The sequence below is a fragment of the Salvelinus fontinalis genome, chromosome 3, assembly GCF_029448725.1.
Source record: "Salvelinus fontinalis isolate EN_2023a chromosome 3, ASM2944872v1, whole genome shotgun sequence".
Classification (NCBI taxonomy): Eukaryota; Metazoa; Chordata; class Actinopteri; order Salmoniformes; family Salmonidae; genus Salvelinus; species Salvelinus fontinalis.
This window is the reverse complement of record NC_074667.1, coordinates 40007939-40029890: the sequence shown is the minus strand read 5'-3', so window position 1 is coordinate 40029890 and position 21952 is coordinate 40007939. Positions and strand designations below refer to the sequence as shown.

Genomic DNA, 21952 nt, shown 5'->3' with positions numbered 1-21952 from the left:
TCCCATCTCCAGAAATCCTGTGTAGGTAGGTCCTGTTGCCGCCTTCCATGCCGCTTGGTCCTATGGTGAGTAATTCTGTCACGATCGTGTGGCGGATTGACGGACCAAAATGCAGCAGTTGGAAAATAAGCCATCTTCTTTTATTTTAAAAGATGACAAACAATAAACACGAAACACTTTAACAAAATAACAAAACGACCGTGAAGCTACAAACGTTGTGCACATACATACAGGCTACAAACGTTCTACATAGACAATTACTCACAACCAATGAGAGCCTATGGCTACCCTAAATAAGGCTCCCAATCAGAGACAACCGAAATCAGCTGTCTCTAATTGGGAACTCATTCAGGTAACCATAGACTCTCCTAGACAACTAAACATACATAGACAACGCTAGACATCTACACTCAACACAAACCCATATACTACACCCCATAACCCCTTTACCATATAAACACCCAAAACTAACAAAACATAAACATTCCCCATGTCACACCCTGACCTAACTAAAATAATCAAGAAAACAAAGAATACTAAGGCCAGGGCGTGACAATTAGGCCGTCGATCTTTTTGAAAAATGTATTGGGAAGAAAAAGCGGAAGGCACTGATAGAGATATAAGTATTTTGGGAGAGTATTCATTTTAACATAATTAATTATTGCGACTAAGGAGAGTTGTAGCAAAGACCAGTGTTCCAAATCGTCCTTAGTACGGGTTAAAAGAGGAGCAAAGTTGGCTTAAAAAAGGTTTTCAAATCTGATTGTGACATGTACCCCGATATAAATAAAACTACTGTGAGCAATTTTAAATGGCAAGTTATGTAAAGGGTCATTTTTTGCGGCCATATTCAGCGGCATCAATTCGCTTTTACTGAGATTCAGTTTATACCCTGATAAGTGACCGAAGGATGTGAAAGTGGCAAGTGCAGCAGGAACAGAGACAGAAAGGTTGGATGTGTATAATAATAAATCATCTGCATATAAAGACAGTTTGTGTTCGTGTCCGTATCTGACTATACCTTTGATGAGGGGGTTGGAGCGAAGTGTTATTTCAAGTGGTTCTATGGCGAGGGCAAACAGTAATGGACTTAAAGGGCAACCCTGGAGTGTCGATCGTTGCAAAGGGAAGCAGTCTGACTGAGTGTTATTAGTCCTGACAGAGGCTTGAGGGGATAAGTACAGAAGTCTTATCCAAGCCATGAATTTAGAGCCAAAGACGAATTTATTTAGAGTGTAAAAAGGTATTTCCATTCCACCCAATCAAACGCTTTCTCCGCATCCAGAGATATAATGGCTTCAGAGGTATTGACGACAGAAGGATTATATATAATATTAAATAATCTTCGAAGATTGAAGAATGAGTGTCTATTTTTAATAAAACCTGTTTGATCCGGTGAGATAATTGATGGGAGGACTGTTTCCAGAAGCGTTGCCAGAAGTTTGGCTAGAATTTTATAGTCAACATTTAGCAGGCTAATTGGACCGTATGATGCATATATGGGGCTTTGGTGAAAATACATACATCAATATAAATACAAAATACAAGCAGAAAGAACAACATGGTCATAGAAAACAAGCACATTCATCAGTAATAAGGTCTTAAATTAGCCTTTTGAATTGTCCTAGAGGCACCAAAACATCACATTTAAGAACATTTTGAAGATTGATCCACAAATAATGTGCAAGAAAACTAAAAGGATAGGTGTAGTCAGGGAAAGAGGATAGGTGCAGAGGGTGTAGTCAGGGAAAGAGGATAGGTGCAGAGGGTGTAGTCAGGGAAAGAGGATAGGTGCAGAGGGTGTAGTCAGGGAAAGAGGATAGGTGCAGAGGGTGTAGTCAGGGAAAGAGGATAGGTGCAGAGGGTGTAGTCAGGGAAAGAGGATAGGTGCAGAGGGTGTAGTCAGGGAAAGAGGATAGGTGCAGAGGGTGTAGTCAGGGAAAGAGGATAGGTGCAGAGGGTGTAGTCAGGGAAAGAGGATAGGTGCAGAGGGTGTAGTCAGGGAAAGAGGATAGGTGCAGAGGGTGTAGTCAGGGAAAGAGGATAGGTGCAGAGGGTGTAGTCAGGGAAAGAGGATAGGTGCAGAGGGTGTAGTCAGGGAAAGAGGATAGGTGCAGAGGGTGTAGTCAGGGAAAGAGGATAGGTGCAGAGGGTGTAGTCAGGGAAAGAGGATAGGTGCAGAGGGTGTAGTCAGGGAAAGAGGATAGGTGCAGAGGGTGTAGTCTGACTAAGCTGTATTCAGTAGGATGTGTTGGTTACAAGGGAGTATGGTTAGAGGGTTGTGTGTACATAGAGGGTATGGTCATGAAGTAATATTAACTTTATAATAAGTAATGTTTTGAGTAAATATTAATCTGTATAGATGAAAATGGTATTTCATGATGCAACCCTCATAAGTAACTATGGAAGAGTGTCTACTAAGCTAACTGTTATTAACTGTCCTGTCCTTCGTAGCTGGTGTACACTATGTCTTCTTCGTCAGAGTCCTTGAGAGGGGACGGTATGTCATGCAGCAGAAACAGGTCAGAAAGCAGAGTCGGCCAATCAAATACCTGTCACTCATTTCACCATTTATAAAGTTGGCTATTACACACCTAATAGCTCATGCATGTGCATTGATGCTTATTGCTGATTGGTCTGCAGGAGAAGGTTGCCATAGCAGCTGAGGTTCTGGAGTGTCTGCTGAAGCTGGTGCTTGTGATTGGTCTGATCATCACAGTGTTTGGTTACGCCTACTCTCACCTGGTTCTAGACCTCTATGGGGAATCAGCAATGATTTGAATGATCCAATTCCTTAAGCTACTGTTTTTTTGTGAGTGTTTGTGTGTAATAATATGTGTGTTTATATTGAAGGGCCCAGTCTATTGTGATGCTACATCTCCTATGTACTCCTGCTAGCCATTAATGGAGTGACTGAGTGCTTTGTCTTCACTGCCATGAGCAAAGAAGAGGTCGACAGGTGAGAACACACACACAGACACACACACACACACACACACACACACACACACACACACACACACACACACACACACACACACACACACACACACACACACACACACACACACACACACACACACACACACACACACAGAGTGTATCAAGTTGCTTAAGCTGCCCTCTTGTCTGTCCCCAGGTATAACCTGGTGATGTTGCCTCTGTCCATCTCCTTCCTGCTCCTGTCCTACATGCTGACATGGTGGGCAGGGGGCATTTGCTTCACCCTAGCTAATTGTCTGAACATGGGCCTGCGTATCATCCCCTGCGCGGCTTGAGGCCCTCCTCTTTCGTGCTACTGGCTCTTGCTCTAAGCGCAGTCTTCACCGCCTTCTCTGAGGTACCACACTATAACTGCTCTCCTCACTGCTTTGCTGTACACACCACATCCTGTATAAACCAACCAATCACATATCAGCCAATCACACTTCTGTCTTTCACAGATAGTAAAATGGTTATTGTGTCTATCTTACCACCATAGAAATGGGAGTTAGAACATAAACTATATGTCTATGCTTACCACATACTCAGAGATTATAGTGAGCCAGATTCTTATTTTTGTGTATTTCTTTACCATAGAATCAGATTCCTCTCACTCCCATCTGTCTGTACTCCCATCTGTCTGTTGTTTCAGGGTGTGTTCTGTTGTGATGGAGGATGGTTACTAAGTCTGGTTCACATCGCCGTGGGGCCCGGGTGTCTACTGAGTGTATTTGTCACCGTTCTTCTTACGAAGACAAAACTTGTTCAATTTGTTAAGAATGAACTGTTACCTCGCTATGGGAAGAAACACAGCTAAACCTGCCCAGCAGAGGAAAGATAAGGACCTATATTAACTTGCCAGCTATAATGGCAGAGAGGAAAGGCGAGAGAGACAGAATGGCAGAGGATGGATAGAGCAGAAGACAGTGACTTGGAAGGGAATGTGGAAACGGCTGCAATCCTAAGTAACCCTGTCATGGACTGAGGGTGAATTCAGAATGAGTGGCTCACTGGCCAAAAACTGTTTAATTGTTCCTGAGTGTGTGTGAGTGTGTGTATTTGTGCGTGTGTATAGGTAACTGCCAAAATAAAGGCACCTTGGCATATATTCTACAAGTGTCTGGAACTCTATTGGAGGGATGTGACAAATGTTCCCTCTAAACTCTACACGGGCGCACAGCTCCCCGGGACTGCCGTACAGAAGAAATATCAGTCCGCGCAGAGAAGAACAAGGTTGAACTTCACTCAACTTTCTACAGTTTTCCCCCTTAACACTATCAAAAGGCCCCTTTACTGTGGGAAGTGTGATCGAATCAACACAATATTAATCACTTTCAGTGCAACATCGCGAAACAAAATGAATTATGTAAGAATTAGTATGCAAGGAGCCTCTCACATTTGCTAGCTGTGCCACTAGAGATCCTGGCTCAAGTCCAGGCTCTGTTGCAGCCGGCCGGGAGACCAATGAGGTGACGCACAATTGTGTCAGCTTCGCCCGGGTTAGGGGAGGGTTTGGCCGGCAGGGATGTCCTTGTCACATTGTGCTCTAGCGACTCCTGTGGCAGGCTGGGCACAGTGCACACTGACACGGTCGCCAGGTGTACGGTGTTTCCTCCGACACATTGGTGTGGCTGGCTTCCGGGTTAAGCGGACATTGTGTCAAGAAGCAGTTGGGTCATGTTTCGGAGGACGCACGGCTCTCGACCTTTTCCTCTCCGGAGTACGTATGGGAGTTGCAGCGATGAGACAAGACTGTAACTACCAATTGGATACCACAAAAAAGGGGTAAAAGTTCAACAAAAAATAATAATTAAATAAATGAGTATGCATAACTTTTTTATTTTATTTTTATTTCACCTTTATTGAACCAGGTAGTCTAGTTGAGAACAAGTTCTCATTTGCAACTGCGACCTGGCCAAGATAAAGCAAAGCAGTTCAACACATACAACAACACAGAGTTGCACATGGAATAAACAAACATACAGTCAATAATACAGTAAAAAAAAGTATATATACAGTATGTGCAAATGAGGTAGAATAAGGGAGGTAGGCAATAAATAGGCCATGGTGGTGAAGTAATTACAATATAGCAATTAAACACTGGAGTGATAGATGTGCAGAAGATGAATGTGCAAGTAGAGATACCGGGGTGCAAAGGAGCAAGATAAATAAATAAATACAGTATGGGGATGAGGTAGTTGGATGGGCTATTTACAGATGAGCTATGTACAGGTGCAGTGATCTGTGAGCTGCTCTGACAGCTGGTGCTTAAAGCTAGTGAGGGTGATGAGTCTCCAGCTTCAGTGATTTTTGCAGTTCGTTTCAGTCATTGGCAGCAGAGAACTGGAAGGAAAGGCGGCCAAAGGAAGAATTGGCTTTGGGGGAGACCAGTGAGTGTCACGGCCGATGAAAGAACTGGACCAAAGCACAGCGTAGTGAGCGTTCATTTTCCCTTTATTTAAAATGATGCCAACAAAAAAATAAACCATACAAAACGACCGTGAAGCGTAAGGGCTATAGTGCCACAAACAAAGACAACTACCCACAACAAAAGGAGGGAAAAAGGGATACCTAAGTATGGTTCCCAATCAGAGACAGCGATAGACAGCTGTCCCTGATTGAGAACCATACCCGGCCAAAACATAGAAACACAAAATCATAAAAAAAAAACATATAATGCCCACCCCAAATCACACCTTGACCAAACCAAATAGAGACATAAAAAGGCTCTCTAAGGTCAGGGCGTGACCGTGAGATATTCCTGCTGGAGCGCGTGCTACGGGTGGGTGCTGCTATGGTGACCAGTGAGCTGAGATAAAGCGGGGCTTTACCCCAATTTTGGATTGGAGATACTTAATGTGAGTCTGGAAGGAGAGTTTACAGTCTATCCAGACACCTAGGTATTTGTATTTGTCCATATATTCTAAGTAAGAACCGTCCAGAGTAGTGATGCTGGATGGACGGCCAGGAGCGTGCAGCGATCGGTTGAAGAGCATGCATTTAGTTTTACTTGCATTTAATTGGAGGCCACGGAAGGAGAGTTGTATGGCATTGAAGCTCATCTGGAGGTTAGTTAACACAGTGTCCAAAGAAGGGCCAGAGATATACAGAATGGTGTCGTCTGCGTAGAGGTGGATCAGAGAATCACCACCAGCAAGAGCGACATCATTGATGTATACAGAGAAGAGAATCATCCCGAGAATTGAACCCTGTGGCACCCCCATAGAGACTATGGAGTACGACTGCCGGTGCGGCATAACCAATCGGAACTGTAGTCGGCCTATATGCTTATGGACCTGTGCCATTCACTTTGAACTGGACTGTTTACAGCATGAGCGGTCGTGAGCAATGCACTTGTTTTGAGATCAAAGTGAGAACTCCATGTAGCCACGTGTGCATATTTGTTCATATCCTTTGCTATGTAAGTTATTAGCCCAGTTATAGATCATTTGTAGTGGGCAATGGGGGAGTGATTGCTTCCTACAAGAGCTGAAAACGTGTACATTGTTAGACATCTTTGAAAAGTGAGTCAGGCAAAGAGCTTTTTTTTGTCTTAGTGGCAGTGTTGTATTTTGAGACAGGTTTGAATAAGCTAAGTAGCCAATAGGCAGAGAGTAGCATCATTTGTCTGATTATCTGTAATAATGGTATGGGAATAATAATGCATCTTATTTTGTAATGGGGTTTCTTGCATCGAACAACACATTTTCAGTGACCTTGTCTGAAGGACAAGTGGATAAACGGGTTAATGTCAAGTCTTGCATGTTTTTAAAAGTCTTGTAGACTGAATGACAGAACAGCAATTTCCATGTTCAAATGTTATGGTATGCATTTTATCCATTTTTTTTGATGGAAGGCAACTTTGATAGGCCTACAGTATGATCAAGTAGCCTACTTCACCACTGTCTGACACTGTAACTTAAAGCTGGTACAGCCTGTGTTCACAGCAAACATGCACTGGAAGTTGCACAGACCTGACATTTGATCAGTGGTAAAAAAAAAAGAAAAAGGAGGGAACATTGGATGTGACCATATACTTCCACAAGAAGGTGGAAAACGCTGTCTCAGGCACCGCTCCAGAATCTCCCATAAGTGTTCAATTGGGTTGAGAGCTCATATACACACCCCCTTTTGAGACCCCTCTTTCAAAGTCACTGAGATCTGCTCTTTCAGCCATGGTAGCCAAAATAATCGTTAACTGGGCATTTTTATACATGACCCTAAGCATGATGGGATTGCTTATTTAACTCAGGAACCACACCTGTGTGGAAGCACCTGCTTTCAATATAATTTGCATACCTCATTTACTCAAGTGTTTCCTTTATTTTGGCAGTTACCTGTGTGTGAGCAAGTCTACAGTCATTGGAGCAAGCACTATAAACACTGTTTCACCTGCACGTTTTGTAATGCTTGAGAGGTACTTTGTATTTATTGTATTTTTATTTAACTAGGCAAGTCAGTTAAGAACAAATTATTATTTGCAATGACGGCCTACAGGTGTATTTTGGCTGATTGTGTTGTTGTAGCCTAGGCCAGATTAGATACTAGTGCATAGAAGGCGCATGTAATGTAATGTAATGTATCTACCAATTTACTCTGCATGATGGCAGCGAATATTGTCTAGTATAAATATCGGGAGTATTGAATGGAAGTATTTGCGTCGAGTTTTCCCACCACCCAACATCTATCCTTTAGTGCGTCTCTTGGTGCTGTTGCCATGGAAACGGAGCAGACCTAATTACTGCTTGAGTCTCCACCCTGCGAGAGAACAAAAAAAAGTCTATAGTCATATGGAATCTAAGTCTTACCTGCCGAGTCTAAACCAACGTAGTCTTTTGGCCTACAGAAATATACCATACAAATGAAAAGTTGCCTTTAGTCTATAGAGAATTGGATGCAGACAAGTCAAAAGATAGGTTATTGAATTGCATTGTTTGTATTAACTAAGTAGCTCGTGTGCTGTATAATTTATTGCCCGGCACAGCCAGAAGAGGACTGGCCACCCCCCAGAGCCTGGTTCCTCTCTAGGTTTCTTCCTAGGTTCTGTCCTCTAGAGAGTTTTTCCTAGCCACCGTGCTTCTACATCTGCATTGCTTGATGTTTGGGGTTTTAGGCTGGGTTTCTGTACAGCACATTGTGACATCGGCTGATGTAGAAAGGGCTTTATAAATACATTTGATTGCATGGCTCACGACGACAGCCTGTGTAGGCCTATTTTCTTTTGCTTATACTTGACCCCGTGTCGTTGTTTTTGAATTGATTTAGATATGCTGTTGTAATTGAAACAAAGACAACACAAAGTTTGGGGCAGAGTATGTTCATATTTTTCCTCTAATCGCTGAAATATATGAACAAGTCCATCGGTGCGGGACGCCTTTTCCTCTTGACAGCCCCAGGTTGAGAAAGTGAATGATCGAGCATGCGCAGTTGAGGTTTGTGACATATTGCAAGGAAGCAGAGAACAAGAGAGGCAGGCGAGGGAGATGTTTTAAATTTACTTGGAAAAACTAGGAAAAGGTGAGATTCACGTAAGTTTATAAAATACTTAGCTAATATTTACAATATACTAACGGGCAAACGTATTTTCAACTGCCTTAGTGGCTCACGTGTGTTTTTTCCTGGTGTCTAAGAAGCTGTGTTGTGCTCGATTGAGTACGCAGCGCCATACTAATACTTGACATTTCAGCTTGAAACTTGCTCGTGGACAGTGGAAACGGTCTGCAAGCTTTGCGCACCCGATCATTTTCATTGCACAGATTGATATCCACGATCAACATTGCAAAACCGCCAGAGGCACGCTCTTTTCAATGTTGTGAATTCAATTTTGATCACGACCGCAATATAGAATTTAAAGTTGAGCTGGGCGCATGACGCCTTTGCCTGCAGTATTGTGTCAACAGATTGTCATATTGCTGATGCTGACACAACCTTTCCCTGAAAAGTCTGACTAGTTTTTTTGTAGTCAAGATGTGTTTTATTTCATGGTTGTTTAACTTGCGATGTATCATTGCAAGCGTCTAATGTAACATTGTAAAATAATATACAGTGTAGCCTATTACACCGTTTAACGCTAGTCTGTGGCAAAATGTGACCTATACTGTTTCTTACAACCATTTTAGCAACCTAACATAAACAAAGTATTAACATCTGTGTAGGCAGGTTTAGCATTTTTGTGCTGGTTTTGCCACGCCATGGTCAACCAACCCCTTTTCAGACATGGGACGTCGTTAACCTACTGGCGGGAACACCTGTCACTGCAGGCGGGAGCCAGGGTGTGCTATATATATATAGTGCAGTTTATAACCTAAAAGGTGCACACTCATCGTTTGATATCACTGCTTTGTCACATTGACGTTATCAAAGATATCAGGCAGGGATTTCTCAGGATGAGTTCAGTTAATGACTTCTTAAATTAATAAAGATGTCAACAACTCATAGGCTGATCGAAGGCTGTGTGTGTGGTAGGAATGGGTCTAGGCCAGATAGCATGCTTTAAACAGGGCTCTAATCCTTCCTGAGACTGATTACCCCTGACAGAGAAGGGAGAGAGATGGACAGTATTGAATTGAAAGAACGCTTAAGGCAGGGCCGGTCTTTGACGTTGAAAATACGTCTAAAATATTTTCCAGTTTAGGTTCTGAATTATGGGGGAAAATAAGTATTTTCCAGGACGTTGAAAAAGCATGAAAGACATTGAAAAATACCTATATTCCGCATGTTGAAGTCAGGTTCATATTTGGTTATGAATGAAAGTTTAAAATACGTGTTAACCGTATGTTGAAAATACCTATATTCCAGACTTTTAAAATATGTATTTTCCGCACGTTGAAATTCGGACCGGACCAAAAATCAATGTCCGTGGATGTTGAAATCAAGGCTGGTCTGGACCGCACCAAATCTGAAGCAAACATAGACGTCAATTATTGGTTCATATTTGGTCCGGACCGAAAACCAATGTCCGTGGAAATCAAGGCCGGTCCAGACTGCAAAAAAATCAAAACGACCTCCAAAAGGCGACGGCTAAGTGGTAAGCCTACAGTTTGTAAAACACCAAAAAAAGAACATCGAACAGGACCAAAAAAGACTTCGGTTCCTGTTTACTTGGGTGTAGCCTACCATGTCTGCCCGCAATGGAATTTTATGAATGCCCATCCATGTGGTAGGCCCACCATTTGTAAAAACAGGCCATTGCATTGGCTTTATTAGTCCTTATTCCTGTGTTAAATCAATATAAATAAATATCAGCTACCCAACCTTTTTAGGAGTTATGGTGAGCCTATTTGCAATGTGTTTACACAGCAGGAAATGCAGAAGTATTTTATTTTTTCGCATGATCAGCTTGTCAAAAATGTACAGATACAAACTTGAAACCACTGATCATGACAATGGGGTGAAACTCCTGGACAACAGTTGTGAATGGCCATTCCATATTGTCCGTTTTACTTTGACCTGGCCTGTTTTTAGGATATGTTTGTTAACATATTTTTTATTTGATTGGGCAGCATTTAGGTTAGGCTATTTGATTGGAGAAACCTGCATGACGTGAAAAGTGTCAGTCTCAATACATTCATACAGTCTATCTCCAGCCTGTAGGCTACAGAAAAGGCCATAAACTCTTTCAACCATATCCTGTATCTTCTACATGATTTATGTTAGACTGCATCCAATTTGCAGAGTAATTTATCACAGTGCCATCCGTTTTGTCACCAAAGCCCCATATACTACCCACCACTGCGACCTATATGCTCTCGTTGGCTGGCCCTCACTTCATATTCGTCGCCAAACCCACTGGTTCCAGGTCATCTATAAGTCTTGGCCAGGTAAAGCCCCGCCTTATCTCAGTTCACTGGTCAACATAGCAGCACCCACTCGTTGCACGAGGTCCAGCAGGTATATTTCACTGGTCACCCCTAAAGCCAATTCCTCTTTGGCCGCCTTTCCTTCCAGTTCTTTGCTGCCAATGACTGGAACGAATTGTAAAAATCACTGAAGCTGGAGACTCTTATCTCCCTCTCTATCTTTAAGCACCAGCTGTCAGAACAGATCAATGCACCTGTACATAGCCCATCTGTAAATAGCCCATCCAACTACCTCATCCCCATACTGTTATTTTTTTTCTTCTCCTTTGCACCCCAGTATCTCTACTTGCACATTCATCTTCTGCATATCTATCACTCCAGTGTTTTAATTGCTAAATTGTAATTATTTTGCCACTATGGCCTATTTATTGCCTTACCTCCCTTATCTTACCTCATTTGCACACACTGTATATAGACTTTACTATTGTGTTATTGACTGTACGTTTGTTTATTCCATGTGTAACTCTGTTGTTTGTGTCGCACTGCTTTGCTTTATCTTGGCCAGGTTGCAGTTGTAAATGAGAACTTGTTCTCAACTAGCCTACCTGGTTAAATAAAGGTGAAATACAAGGGCCTCCCGGGTGGCGCAGTGGTCTAGGGCACTGCATCGCAGTGCTAACTGCGCCACCAGAGTCTCTGGGTTCGCCCCCAGGCTCTGTCTCAGCCGGTCGCGACCGGGAGGTCCGTGGGGCGACGCACAATTGGGCTAGCGTCGTCCGGGTTAGGGAGGGTTTGGCCGGTAGGGATTTCCTTGTCTCATCGCGCTCCAGCGACTCCTGTGGCGGGCTGGGCGCAGTGCGCGCTAACCAAGGGGGCCAGGTGCACGGTGTTTCCTCCGACACATTGGTGCGGCTGGCTTCCGGGTTGGAGGCGCGCTGTGTTAAAGAAGCAGTGCGGCTTGGTTGGGTTGTGCCTCGGAGGACGCATGGCTTTCGACCTTCGTCTCTCCCGAGCCCGTACGGGAGTTGTAGCGATGAGACAAGATAGTAATTACTAGCGATTGAATACCACGAAAATTGGGGAGAAAAGGGGGAGAAAATTAAAAAAAGAATAAAATAATAATAATAAATAAAGGTGAAATACAATTTTGGGGTGGAGCGCCGCAGCGATGTCTCTCTCCAACAGCACCCTGGAGGTGCACGTTGGGAATGGACAAGCAACATATTTTGCACCCCTACCTTTGACAAAGTGGGCACTGCTTATCACAGGGTGGCATCAACGCTCACCTAAAAAGCCCATATGCCACTGGTTGAGAGAAATTGTCATTGTTTTGGGGCAGAATGAGGTTTGATGTTTTGTTGTTGGAGGTGCGTCTTGGTCAGTTTAGCTCAGAAAATGCCGCCCTTGTCAATCTGCCGCCATAGGCAGATGCATAATGAGCAGGCCGGCCGTGCCTAAAGGTCCCACATTCAAAACGGACAGCTTTCCAAATGCAACTCTCCTCTGAACCTACCTAAATCTTCATGAGTGCTAACCTTTTTTTTGTCTTGGAAGTGGAGCTGTATAAGTGTGTTGTAGTCACTGAGTACCAGGCCCTAAACACAAGACATGTTTATTTAATGTCGTCTTTGTATCTTTTTCAGTTGGATCAAAGTAGTTTTAGCTACTGCTAATACAGTGTTCTGGGTGGTGTTGGGAACACAGTGGGGGCATCATGAACTCCGAGACACAGGAATCTGGTGAGTCTCACAATGGTTCAATGGCAGTGGTGTATTTTTCTGTCTTTATAAATGAGTTTGTGTGTCTTTCAGCAGGGGGCTCTGACCTGGAGTCTGACTTCAACTGGGATGAATATCTGGAGGAGAATGGAGTATTGGCGGTTCCACATCACGCCTTCAAACATGTATGTCTTATTTCACTATATCAGGGCCCATTAGCAGATATGGTACTTATAGTTAGGGCCCAGAGTTTTTCCTGGTCAGGGCCCTCTTTATTGTATATCCACTCACACATGAATTATTGTTGCCTTTCCCCTTCCCTTCCTGTCAGGTGGACCGTAGCCTGCAGACAGGGCTGGCCCCAGGGATGATGCTGGAGGTGTCTGTGCGTTCGGAGCCTGACCAACCCTACTGGGTGGCTACCATCATCACTGTCTGTGGCCAACTGCTGCTGCTGCGCTATGAGGGTTACCACGACGACCGACGAGCAGACTTCTGGTCTGACATCATGACCTCTGACCTCCACCCTCTGGGGTGGGGTAGGCAGCAGGGGCGACCAATGAGACCACCCGATGGTGAGGGGGTGACATACGTTTGTGTTGCTGTAGACCGGTTGGGCCCTGTGCTCAAATAAATGTATTGGAATACACCGTTTTTCATATACAGTTGAAGTCGGACGTTTACATACACCTTAGCCAAATGCATTTAAACTCAATTTTTCACAATTCCTGACATTTAATCCTAGTAAAAATTCCCTGTCTTAGGTCAGTTAGGATCAACACTTTATTTTAAGAATGTGAAATGTCAGAGTAATAGTAGAGAATGATTTATTTCAGCTTTTATTTCTTTCATCACATTCCCAGTGGGTCAGAAGTTTACATGCACTCAATTAGTATTTGGTAGCATTGCCTTTAAATTGTTTAATTTGGGTCAAACGTTTCAGGTAGCCTTCCACAAGCTTCCCACAATAAGTTGGGTGAATTTTGGCCCATTCCTCCTGACAGAGTTGATGTAACTGAGTCAGGTTTGTAGGCCTCCTTGCTCGCACACGCTTTTTCAGTTCTGCCCACAAATTTTCTATAGGATCGAGGTCAGGGCTTTGTGATGGTCACTCCAATACCTTGACTTTGTTGTCCTTAATCCGTTTTGCCACAACTTTGGAAGTATGCTTGGGGTCATTGTCCATTTGGAAGATCCATTTGTGACCAAGCTTTAACTTCCTGACTGATGTCTTGAGATGTTGCTTCAATATATCCACATAATTTTCCTGCCTCATGATGCCATCTATTTTGTGAAGTGCACCAGTCCCTCCTTCAGCAAAGCACCCCCACAACATGATGCTGCCATCCCCGTGCTTCACTTTTGGGATGGTGTTCTTCGGCTTGCAAGCCTCCCCATTTTTCCTCCAAACATAATGATGGTCATTATGGCCAAACAGCTCTATTTTTGTTTCATCAGACCAGAGGACATGTCTCCAAAAAGTACGATCTTTGTCCCCATGTGCAGTTGAAAACCGTAGTCTGGCTTTTTTATGGCGGTTTTGGAGCAGTGGCTTCTTCCATGCTGAGCGGCCTTTCAGGTTATGTCGATATAGGACTTGTTTTACTGTGGATGTAGATACTTTTGTACCTGTTTCCTCCAGCATCTTCACAAGGTCCTTTGCTGTTCTGGGATTGATTTGCAGTTTTCGCACCAAAGTACGTTCATCTCTAGGAGACAACGTGTCTCCTTCCTGAGCGGTATGGCGGCTGCGTGGTCCTGTGATGTTTATAATAGCGTACTATTGTTTGTACAGATGAACGTCAAGCATTTGGAAATTGCTCCCAAGGATGAACCAGACTTGTGGAGGTCTACAATTTTTCTTCTGAGGTCTTGGCTGATTTCTTTTAATTTTCCAATGATGTCAAGCAAATAGGCGCACAGAGTTGGAAGGTAGGCCTTGAAATACATCCACAGGTACACCTCCAATTGACTCAAATGATGTCAATTAGCCTATCAGAAGCTTCTAAAGCCATGGCATAATTTTCTGGAATTTCCCAAGCTGTTTAAATGCACAGTCAACTTAGTGTATGTAAACTTCTGACCCACTGGAATTGTGATACAGTGAATTATAAATGAAATAATCTGTCTGTAAACAATTGTTGGAAAAATGACTTGTGTTTCATGCACAAAGTTGATGTCCTAACCGACTTGCCAAAACTATAGTTTGTTAACAAGAAATTTGTGGAGTGGTTGAAAAACAAGTTTTAATGACTCCAACCTAAGTGTACAGTATGTAAACTTCTGACTTCAACTGTATACAGGAATTAACAGCCTAAAGATGTACACAATTTATGAATGTGATGTGGGTCCAGGTGTTTGTGAGAAACATGGTGACTGGGAGGCTGTCCTAGAGGAGGCTCTGGCTCAGGGAGGGAGTGCACCAGCACACCTACTGCAGGGGGTGAGTCTGGAGGAGCGGGGACACCAGGACCATAACTATAGCTAGGACCTATTCAACATCACTACTCATGTCAGAAAAGCTGGATTATTTTATACATTTTTTTATACATTTTTTTCCTGCATTTTTTTAAATAAAAAAATGTCAACATGTCCAGGCTCAGACAGGGGGAGACCCAGCAGACCTGTTTCCCATGGGGTGGTGTGTGGAGCTGCAGGACAGTGTGGACCCAGGGGTGGCCTGGGGGGCGCAGGTGGAGGACAACATAGGGGGCCGTCTGTGTCTGCGCTACGCTGGGACAGAGGGGCTCACCCAGTCACTGGCCAGGCGATGGGTATTCTACCTGGACCCCCTCCTGCACCCACCTGGCTGGGCTGAGGAGAACAGCTGCTCTCTCACCCCACCTGCTGGTAAGGAACATAACTGCCTCTGCACCTTGTGGTGCACCTTGTGATGCTGTTGACCAACCCTGGTCCTTGAATAAGGTGTATTAATGCTGGGCTGGTTGCCTGCTGACCACTGTTTGTGTTTGTTTGGATGCTTTGTGTGTGTGTGTAAGTATTAATGAGAGTTACTTAGTGTGGTCCACACTAAGGTCCACGGGACCACACGGTCCCGTGTGGCTCAGTTGGTAGAGCATGGCGCTTGCAACGCCAGGGTTGTGGGTTCAATTCCCACGGGGGGACCAGGGTTCAATTCCCACGGGGGGGACCAGGATGAATATGTATGAACTTTCCAATTTGTAAGTCGCTCTGGATAAGAGCGTCTGCTAAATGACTTAAATGTAATGTAAATGTAGTGATATTGTCAATGCTGTGTTTCAGTGCTTCGTAGTTTGCGCAGTGAAGCAGAGTGGGAGGAGGTGAGAAAGACCATCAGACAGCCTAAAGAAGAATCCTTCAATCAAGACTTCTTTAAGGTATGCTTTACATCTCCCTCTCTCTGCCCTCTCTGTCTCCCTCTGACATATTTTCTGTGTGTTTGTAGGACAGGCCAGTCCTCTCTCCTCACTGCTTCTCTGAGGGGATGAAGTTGGAGGCGGTGAATCCCGCTGCCCCCTTCAACATCAGCCCAGCTACTGTCACCAAGGTACCCCCATGTCACCAGCAGACGTTAAACACTTTTTTGCATTGAAGTGTGTAGACTACCACTGTAAGCAGTAGGCCTACTGTAGACAATGTTTCAGAATTCGTGGGCAGTGCAACATATTTAGGTTTGGGAAAAGGTAAATACAAAATATTATTGATATATCAAACAATCTTTTTACAAGTCCTCAACAATTTGCAATTGGTTTTGTCTTTCTGACATGGTCAGACATAGCAAAAGTCACTGCAAAAGAAAACATTCTGCCAACCTCTCCAAAGACAATTGATTAAGTTCGCCTTGCATTGCTATTTCCTTAGAGACTGTCTTGGCCTAATTCCAATACTTCCAAAGTATACAGCAAATAAGGGCATTATTGTCACCATAGAAGGTGCATGATGGGGGGTTTTCAGGTGGAGTTCTAATGCTCGTTCACGCGTGCACAGTTTCACGACAGGTCTGATTCATAACGGGAAACATGTATGGTGTGCTCCCAAGTTTATAAATCTCAGTATTTTTGTGTGCGCACAGTCTTTTCAGAAATGGGACACAGCTATTTATTGTTACATTTACACAATGGTTATAAATGAGGCCCCTGATCACCACGGTAACACCCCCACCGCACCCACACAGCTTCTTCCGTGTTTATCAATTACATATAGTGTGTGATAGGTTGCACCTAATTGTATGGGGCTGTAACAGTGATGTCATCATTGTGTTCCCCAGGTGTTGAGCGAACAGTACTTCCTGGTGCAGATGGACAGCCTACCGGGAGACAGTGAGGGGGCGGGGACTGGCTCATCCTTCCTCTGTCACCATGGAAGCACTGAAATCTTCCCTGTCCAGTGGAGCCTTAAAAATGGGGTACCCCTCAGTCCCCCTCCAGGTAAGGCAGAGGTGTGGACGAGTCACATGACTTAAGAATCGATTTGATAGAAAATAAAATGACTTCAGACTTGGAGCATCAAGACTCGTGACTCGACTTTGACTTGAGACTGAACTTATCTGGCCAGGGTTTTGTCACTCATTTTGTGGCAGAGAGTCTCCGGATATTCAATGTCTGCTTTTAAAAGAAATTACCCATCTAGCAATAGGTGCTCTTTGTTGCGAGGCATTGGAAAACCTTCCTGGTCTTTGTGGTTGAATATGTGTTTGGAAATCATGATCGACTGAAGGACCTTACAATTATGATCGACTGTACCCCACACATCTGTATGTGTGGGGTACAGAGATGAGGTAGTCATTCAAAAATCATGTTAAACAATATTATTGCACACATACAGAGTGAGTCCTTGCAGATTTTTAAAATATATTTATTAGGCAAGTCATTTAAGAACAAATTATTATTTACAATTACGGCCTACCCCAGGCCAAACCCGGACTACGCTGGGCCAATTGTGTGCTGCCCTATGGGACTCCCAATCACGGCCCGTGTGTGATGTTGCCTGGATTCGAACCGGGTACTGTAGGGACGCCTCTTAGATGCACTGCCTTAGACTGCTGCGCCACTATGTGCCATTATGTGACTTGTTAAGCACATTTTTATTCCTGAACGTATTAACTTGGGGATCAAATCCCGTTAACGGGATCGATTTGACAACATCCGGTGAAATGGCAGCGCGCCAAATTCAAATTAAATGATTCGAAATATTTAACTTTCATACAATCACAAGTGCAATTCAGCAAATTAAAGATTTACTTCTTGTTAATCCAGACACCATGTCAGATTTTAAAAAGGCTTTACGGCGAAAGCAAACCATGCTATTATCTGAGGACAGCACCACATCCAACAAACACAGACAATTATATTTCATCCCGCCAGGCGCGACACAAAACTCAGAAATAACGATATAATTCATGCCTTACCTTTGAAGATCTTCTTTTGTTGGCACTCCAATATGTCCCATAAACATCGCAAATTGTCCTTTTGTTCGATTAATTCCGTCGTTATATCTTCAAAATGTCAATTTATTTGGCGCATTTGATCCAGAAAAACACCAGTTCCAACATGACTACAAAATATCTAATAAGTTACCTGTAATCTTTGTCCAAACATTTCAAACAACTTTCCTAATAGAACTTTAGGTATTTTTTAACATAAATAATCGATAAAATTTAAGACGGGATAAACTGCGGATAAAAACAAATTGGAGCGAGCTTTCAGGTCACGCGCCCCAACCACAACAGTACACTACAATCGATCCTCGTTCTGAACAGCCCTACTTATTCATTTCTCAAAGGAAAAACATCAACCAATTTCTAAAGACTGTTGACATCTAGTTTAAGCGATAGGAACTGCAAGCAAGTGTCTTAGAAATCTAGATCCCCATAGAAAACCCATTGAAAAGAGAGTGACCTCAAAAAAAGAAATTCCTGTTTGGTTTCGCCTGCCAAATAAGTTCTGTTATACTCAGACATCATTCAAACAGTTTTAGACACTTCAGAGTGTTTTCTATCCAAATCTACTAATAATATGCATGTCCTAGCTTCTGGGCTTGAGTAGCAGACAGTTTACGTTGGGCACGCTTTTCATCCGGACGTGAAAATACCGCCCCCTAGCCTAGAGAGCTTAAGGCTTGCCATAACAAAGGTGTTGAATACTTATTGGCTCAAGACATTTCAGCGTTTCATTTTTAATTAATTTGCCAAAATGTCTAAACGTAATTACACTTTGACAGTACGGGGTATTGTGTGTGTGTGTAGGCCAGAGACACAATCTCAATTTAATCCATTTTAAATTCAGACTGTAACACAACAAAGTGGGGAAAGTCAAGGTGTGTGAATACTTTCTGAAGGCACTGTATAGCCTACCATTTGGATTTTATATTCATTCCTTTGCTTATTCAATCTGGCTACTGACATAGACCTACGGCACTGCACGAAATTCTTCTTTCAAAAACATCTCATCTGTGCTTCAGAACCAAAAAGTGTCCCATCTTGACTGTTGACCAGTCATCAGCATTGGTGCGCAAAGACGGGCTCACATATCCAGATTAATGACCAGACAGCACTTTAATTTTATCAGGTTTTGCCTGGCACTTTTTTTTTCTTCATATAAAATACCGTTTAGCAATCTGCTACTCACACATCTTTACCAGAACAATGGACTAGCTGGATATTTCAAATGGGACTAGTTTGGATGGGTTAGTTATATACCTCAGTGGTGGGTAGGATTTCTGGCTACAGGTAGTTCTAACCTCAATACTCAAGGGATGAAGATGCAAAATATTCTGGCTAATTAATTACGATATTTGGGAGTAAGAAAAAATATACAGACAAACCATGCTTTCCATCCGATCCTGCAACCTCTGCTGGATACAGGTAAGGAGTACGATCCTGCAACCTCCGCTGGATACAGGTAAGGAGTACGATCCTGCAACCTCTGCTGGATACAGGTAAGGAGTACGATCCTGCAACCTCCGCTGGATACAGGTAAGGAGTACGATCCTGCAACCTCTGCTGGATACAGGTAAGGAGTACGATCCTGCAACCTCCGCTGGATACAGGTAAGGAGTACGATCCTGCAGCCTCTGCTGGATAGAGGTAAGGAGTACGATCCTGCAACCTCTGCTGGATACAGGTAAGGAGTACGATCCTGCAACCTCTGCTGGATACAGGTAAGGAGTACGATCCTGCAACCTCCGCTGGATACAGGTAAGGAGTACGATCCTGCAACCTCCGCTGGATACAGGTAAGGAGTACGATCCTGCAACCTCTGCTGGATACAGGTAAGGAGTACGATCCTGCAACCTCTGCTGGATACAGGTAAGGACTACGATCCTGCAACCTCTGCTGGATACAGGTAGGCCGTACGATATCCCAAGTTGATATTGACTGCTAACGTGAATGACTTTCAGCTCCAAGTGCAGGTGTCTTGTGTTTTTGAAAATGCAGCACCGTTTATCTGAAATGACAGGTGACATCTGAATAGCAATTGTGTGCGCGGGGGTGTCGCAAGCTTTGAAACACTCCGTTTGAGAACCACTAAGCTAGCGAACAGATGGCTGATTTCCTGGCCAGCTGAAGGATTGGGTGCAGTACAAACTGCACTTTGTAGGGAGAGAGGATTTCCATAAATAAATATGCAGCTCCAAAAATAGTTTGATCAAGAATATTAACGGTTTACTTTGCAAGCTCACCAGTAATGGGGCTTCAATCAACAATGACTAACATAGGTCTACTGGTCTTTGGTATGTCAAAATTGCCTGAAATTGATCATTTACTCACGAAGCTTGCATTTGGTATTTGTAAAGTTAACTATTGCGTAATCAAAATATGCTGTAGACAAAATAATGAAAAGGGCTGTCTGGTAGCTTAAAAAAATTTTTTAAATAAAGATTTGTTTTTTACTTGTGACTTGACTTGACTCGAGACTCGGCTGGTTCTCGACTTGAGACTCGGACCTTGTGACTTGAATAATAGTGACTTTGTCCCACCTCTGAAATACACTCATTTCATGCACTGTACTGCAGTTACCAGTGCAATTTTACTGTGTTCCTGGGTATGTGGGTGTGTAGGTTACCAGGGTCAGGACTTTGACTGGGCGTATTACCTGAAACAGTGTGGCGCAGAGGGAGCGCCAGAGAGCTGTTTTCCTGTGGTGAGACACACAAGACACACACACACACATATATATATATATATATACTGCTCAAAAATGTAAAGGGAACACTTAAACAACACAATGTAACTCCAAGTCAATCACACTTCTGTGAAATCAAACTGTCCACTTAGGAAGCAACAATGATTGACAATACATTTCACATGCTGTTGTGCAAATGGAATAGACAACAGGTGGAAATTATAGGCAATTAGCAAGACACCCCCAATAAAGGAGTGGTTCTACAGGTGGTGACCACAGACCACTTCTCAGTTCCTATGCTTCCTGGCTGATGTTTTGGTCACTTTTGAATGCTGGCGGTGCTTTCACTCTAGTGGTAGCATGAGACGGAGTCTACAACCCACACAAGTGGCTCAGGTAGTGCAGCTCATCCAGGATGGCACATCAATGCGAGATGTGGCAAGAAGGTTTGCTGTGTCTGTCAGCGTAGTGTCCAGAGCTTGGAGGCGCTACCAGGAGACAGGCCAGTACATCAGGAGACGTGGAGGAGGCCGTAGGAGGGCAACAACCCAGCAGCAGGACCGCTACCTCCGCCTTTGAGCAGGAGGAGCACTGCCAGAGCCCTGCAAAATGACCTCCAGCAGGCCACAAATGTGCATGTGTCTGCTCAAACGGTCAGAAACAGACTCCATGAGGGTGGTATGAGGGCCCGACGTCCACAGGTCGGGGTTGTGCTTACAGCCCAACACCGTGCAGGACGTTTGGCATTTGCCAGAGAACACCAAGATTGGCAAATTCGCCACTGGCGCCCTGTGCTCTTCACAGATGAAAGCAGGTTCACACTGAGCACGTGACAGAGTCTGGAGACGCCGTGGAGAACGTTCTGCTGCCTGCAACATCCTCCAGCATGACCGGTTTGGCGGTGGGTCAGCCATGGTGTGGGGTGGCATTTCTTTGGGGGGCCGCACAGCCCTCCATGTGTTCGCCAGAGGTAGCCTGACTGCCATTAGGTACCGAGATGAGATCCTCAGACCCCTTGTGAGACCATATGCTGGTGCGGTTGGCCCTGGGTTCCTCCTAATGCAAGACAATGCTAGACCTCATGTGGCTGGAGTGTGTCTGCAGTTCCTGCAAGAGGAAGGCATTGATGCTATGGACTGGCCCGCCCGTTCCCCAGACCTGAATCCAATTGAGCACATCTGGGACATCATGTCTCGCTCCATCCACCAACGCCACGTTGCACCACAGACTGTCTAGGAGTTGGCAGATGCTTTAGTCCAGGTCTGGGTGGAGATCCCTCAGGAGACCATCCGCCATCTCATCAGGAACATGCCCAGGCGTTGTAGGGAGGTCATACAGGCACGTGTAG

The 21952-nt window shown here is 44.0% G+C and overlaps 1 protein-coding gene across 7 annotated transcripts in view; it reads left to right on the top strand.

Annotated features, from left to right (window-relative positions):
* The window catches only part of LOC129847712 (scm-like with four MBT domains protein 1), a 34029-nt gene that overhangs the window by 4468 nt on the left and 7609 nt on the right, over positions 1-21952 (top strand). Inside the window, exons 3-14 of one of the 7 annotated variants that reach the window (XM_055915465.1) lie at positions 2455-2522; positions 2854-2959; positions 3140-3340; positions 3635-8499; positions 12425-12684; positions 12831-13074; positions 14854-14942; positions 15097-15349; positions 15764-15858; positions 15927-16028; positions 16749-16908; positions 20540-20622. In XM_055915465.1, coding sequence (XP_055771440.1) covers positions 12496-12684; positions 12831-13074; positions 14854-14942; positions 15097-15349; positions 15764-15858; positions 15927-16028; positions 16749-16908; positions 20540-20622 — 1215 coding nt within the window. In that variant the 5' untranslated portion in view covers positions 2455-2522; positions 2854-2959; positions 3140-3340; positions 3635-8499; positions 12425-12495. Of the gene's footprint in view, positions 1-2454; positions 2960-3139; positions 3341-3634; positions 8511-12424; positions 12685-12830; positions 13075-14853; positions 14943-15096; positions 15350-15763; positions 15859-15926; positions 16029-16748; positions 16909-20539; positions 20623-21952 lie in introns of all 7 variants that reach the window. The other 6 variants (XM_055915463.1, XM_055915469.1, XM_055915468.1 and 3 more) reach the window with 6 other exon arrangements.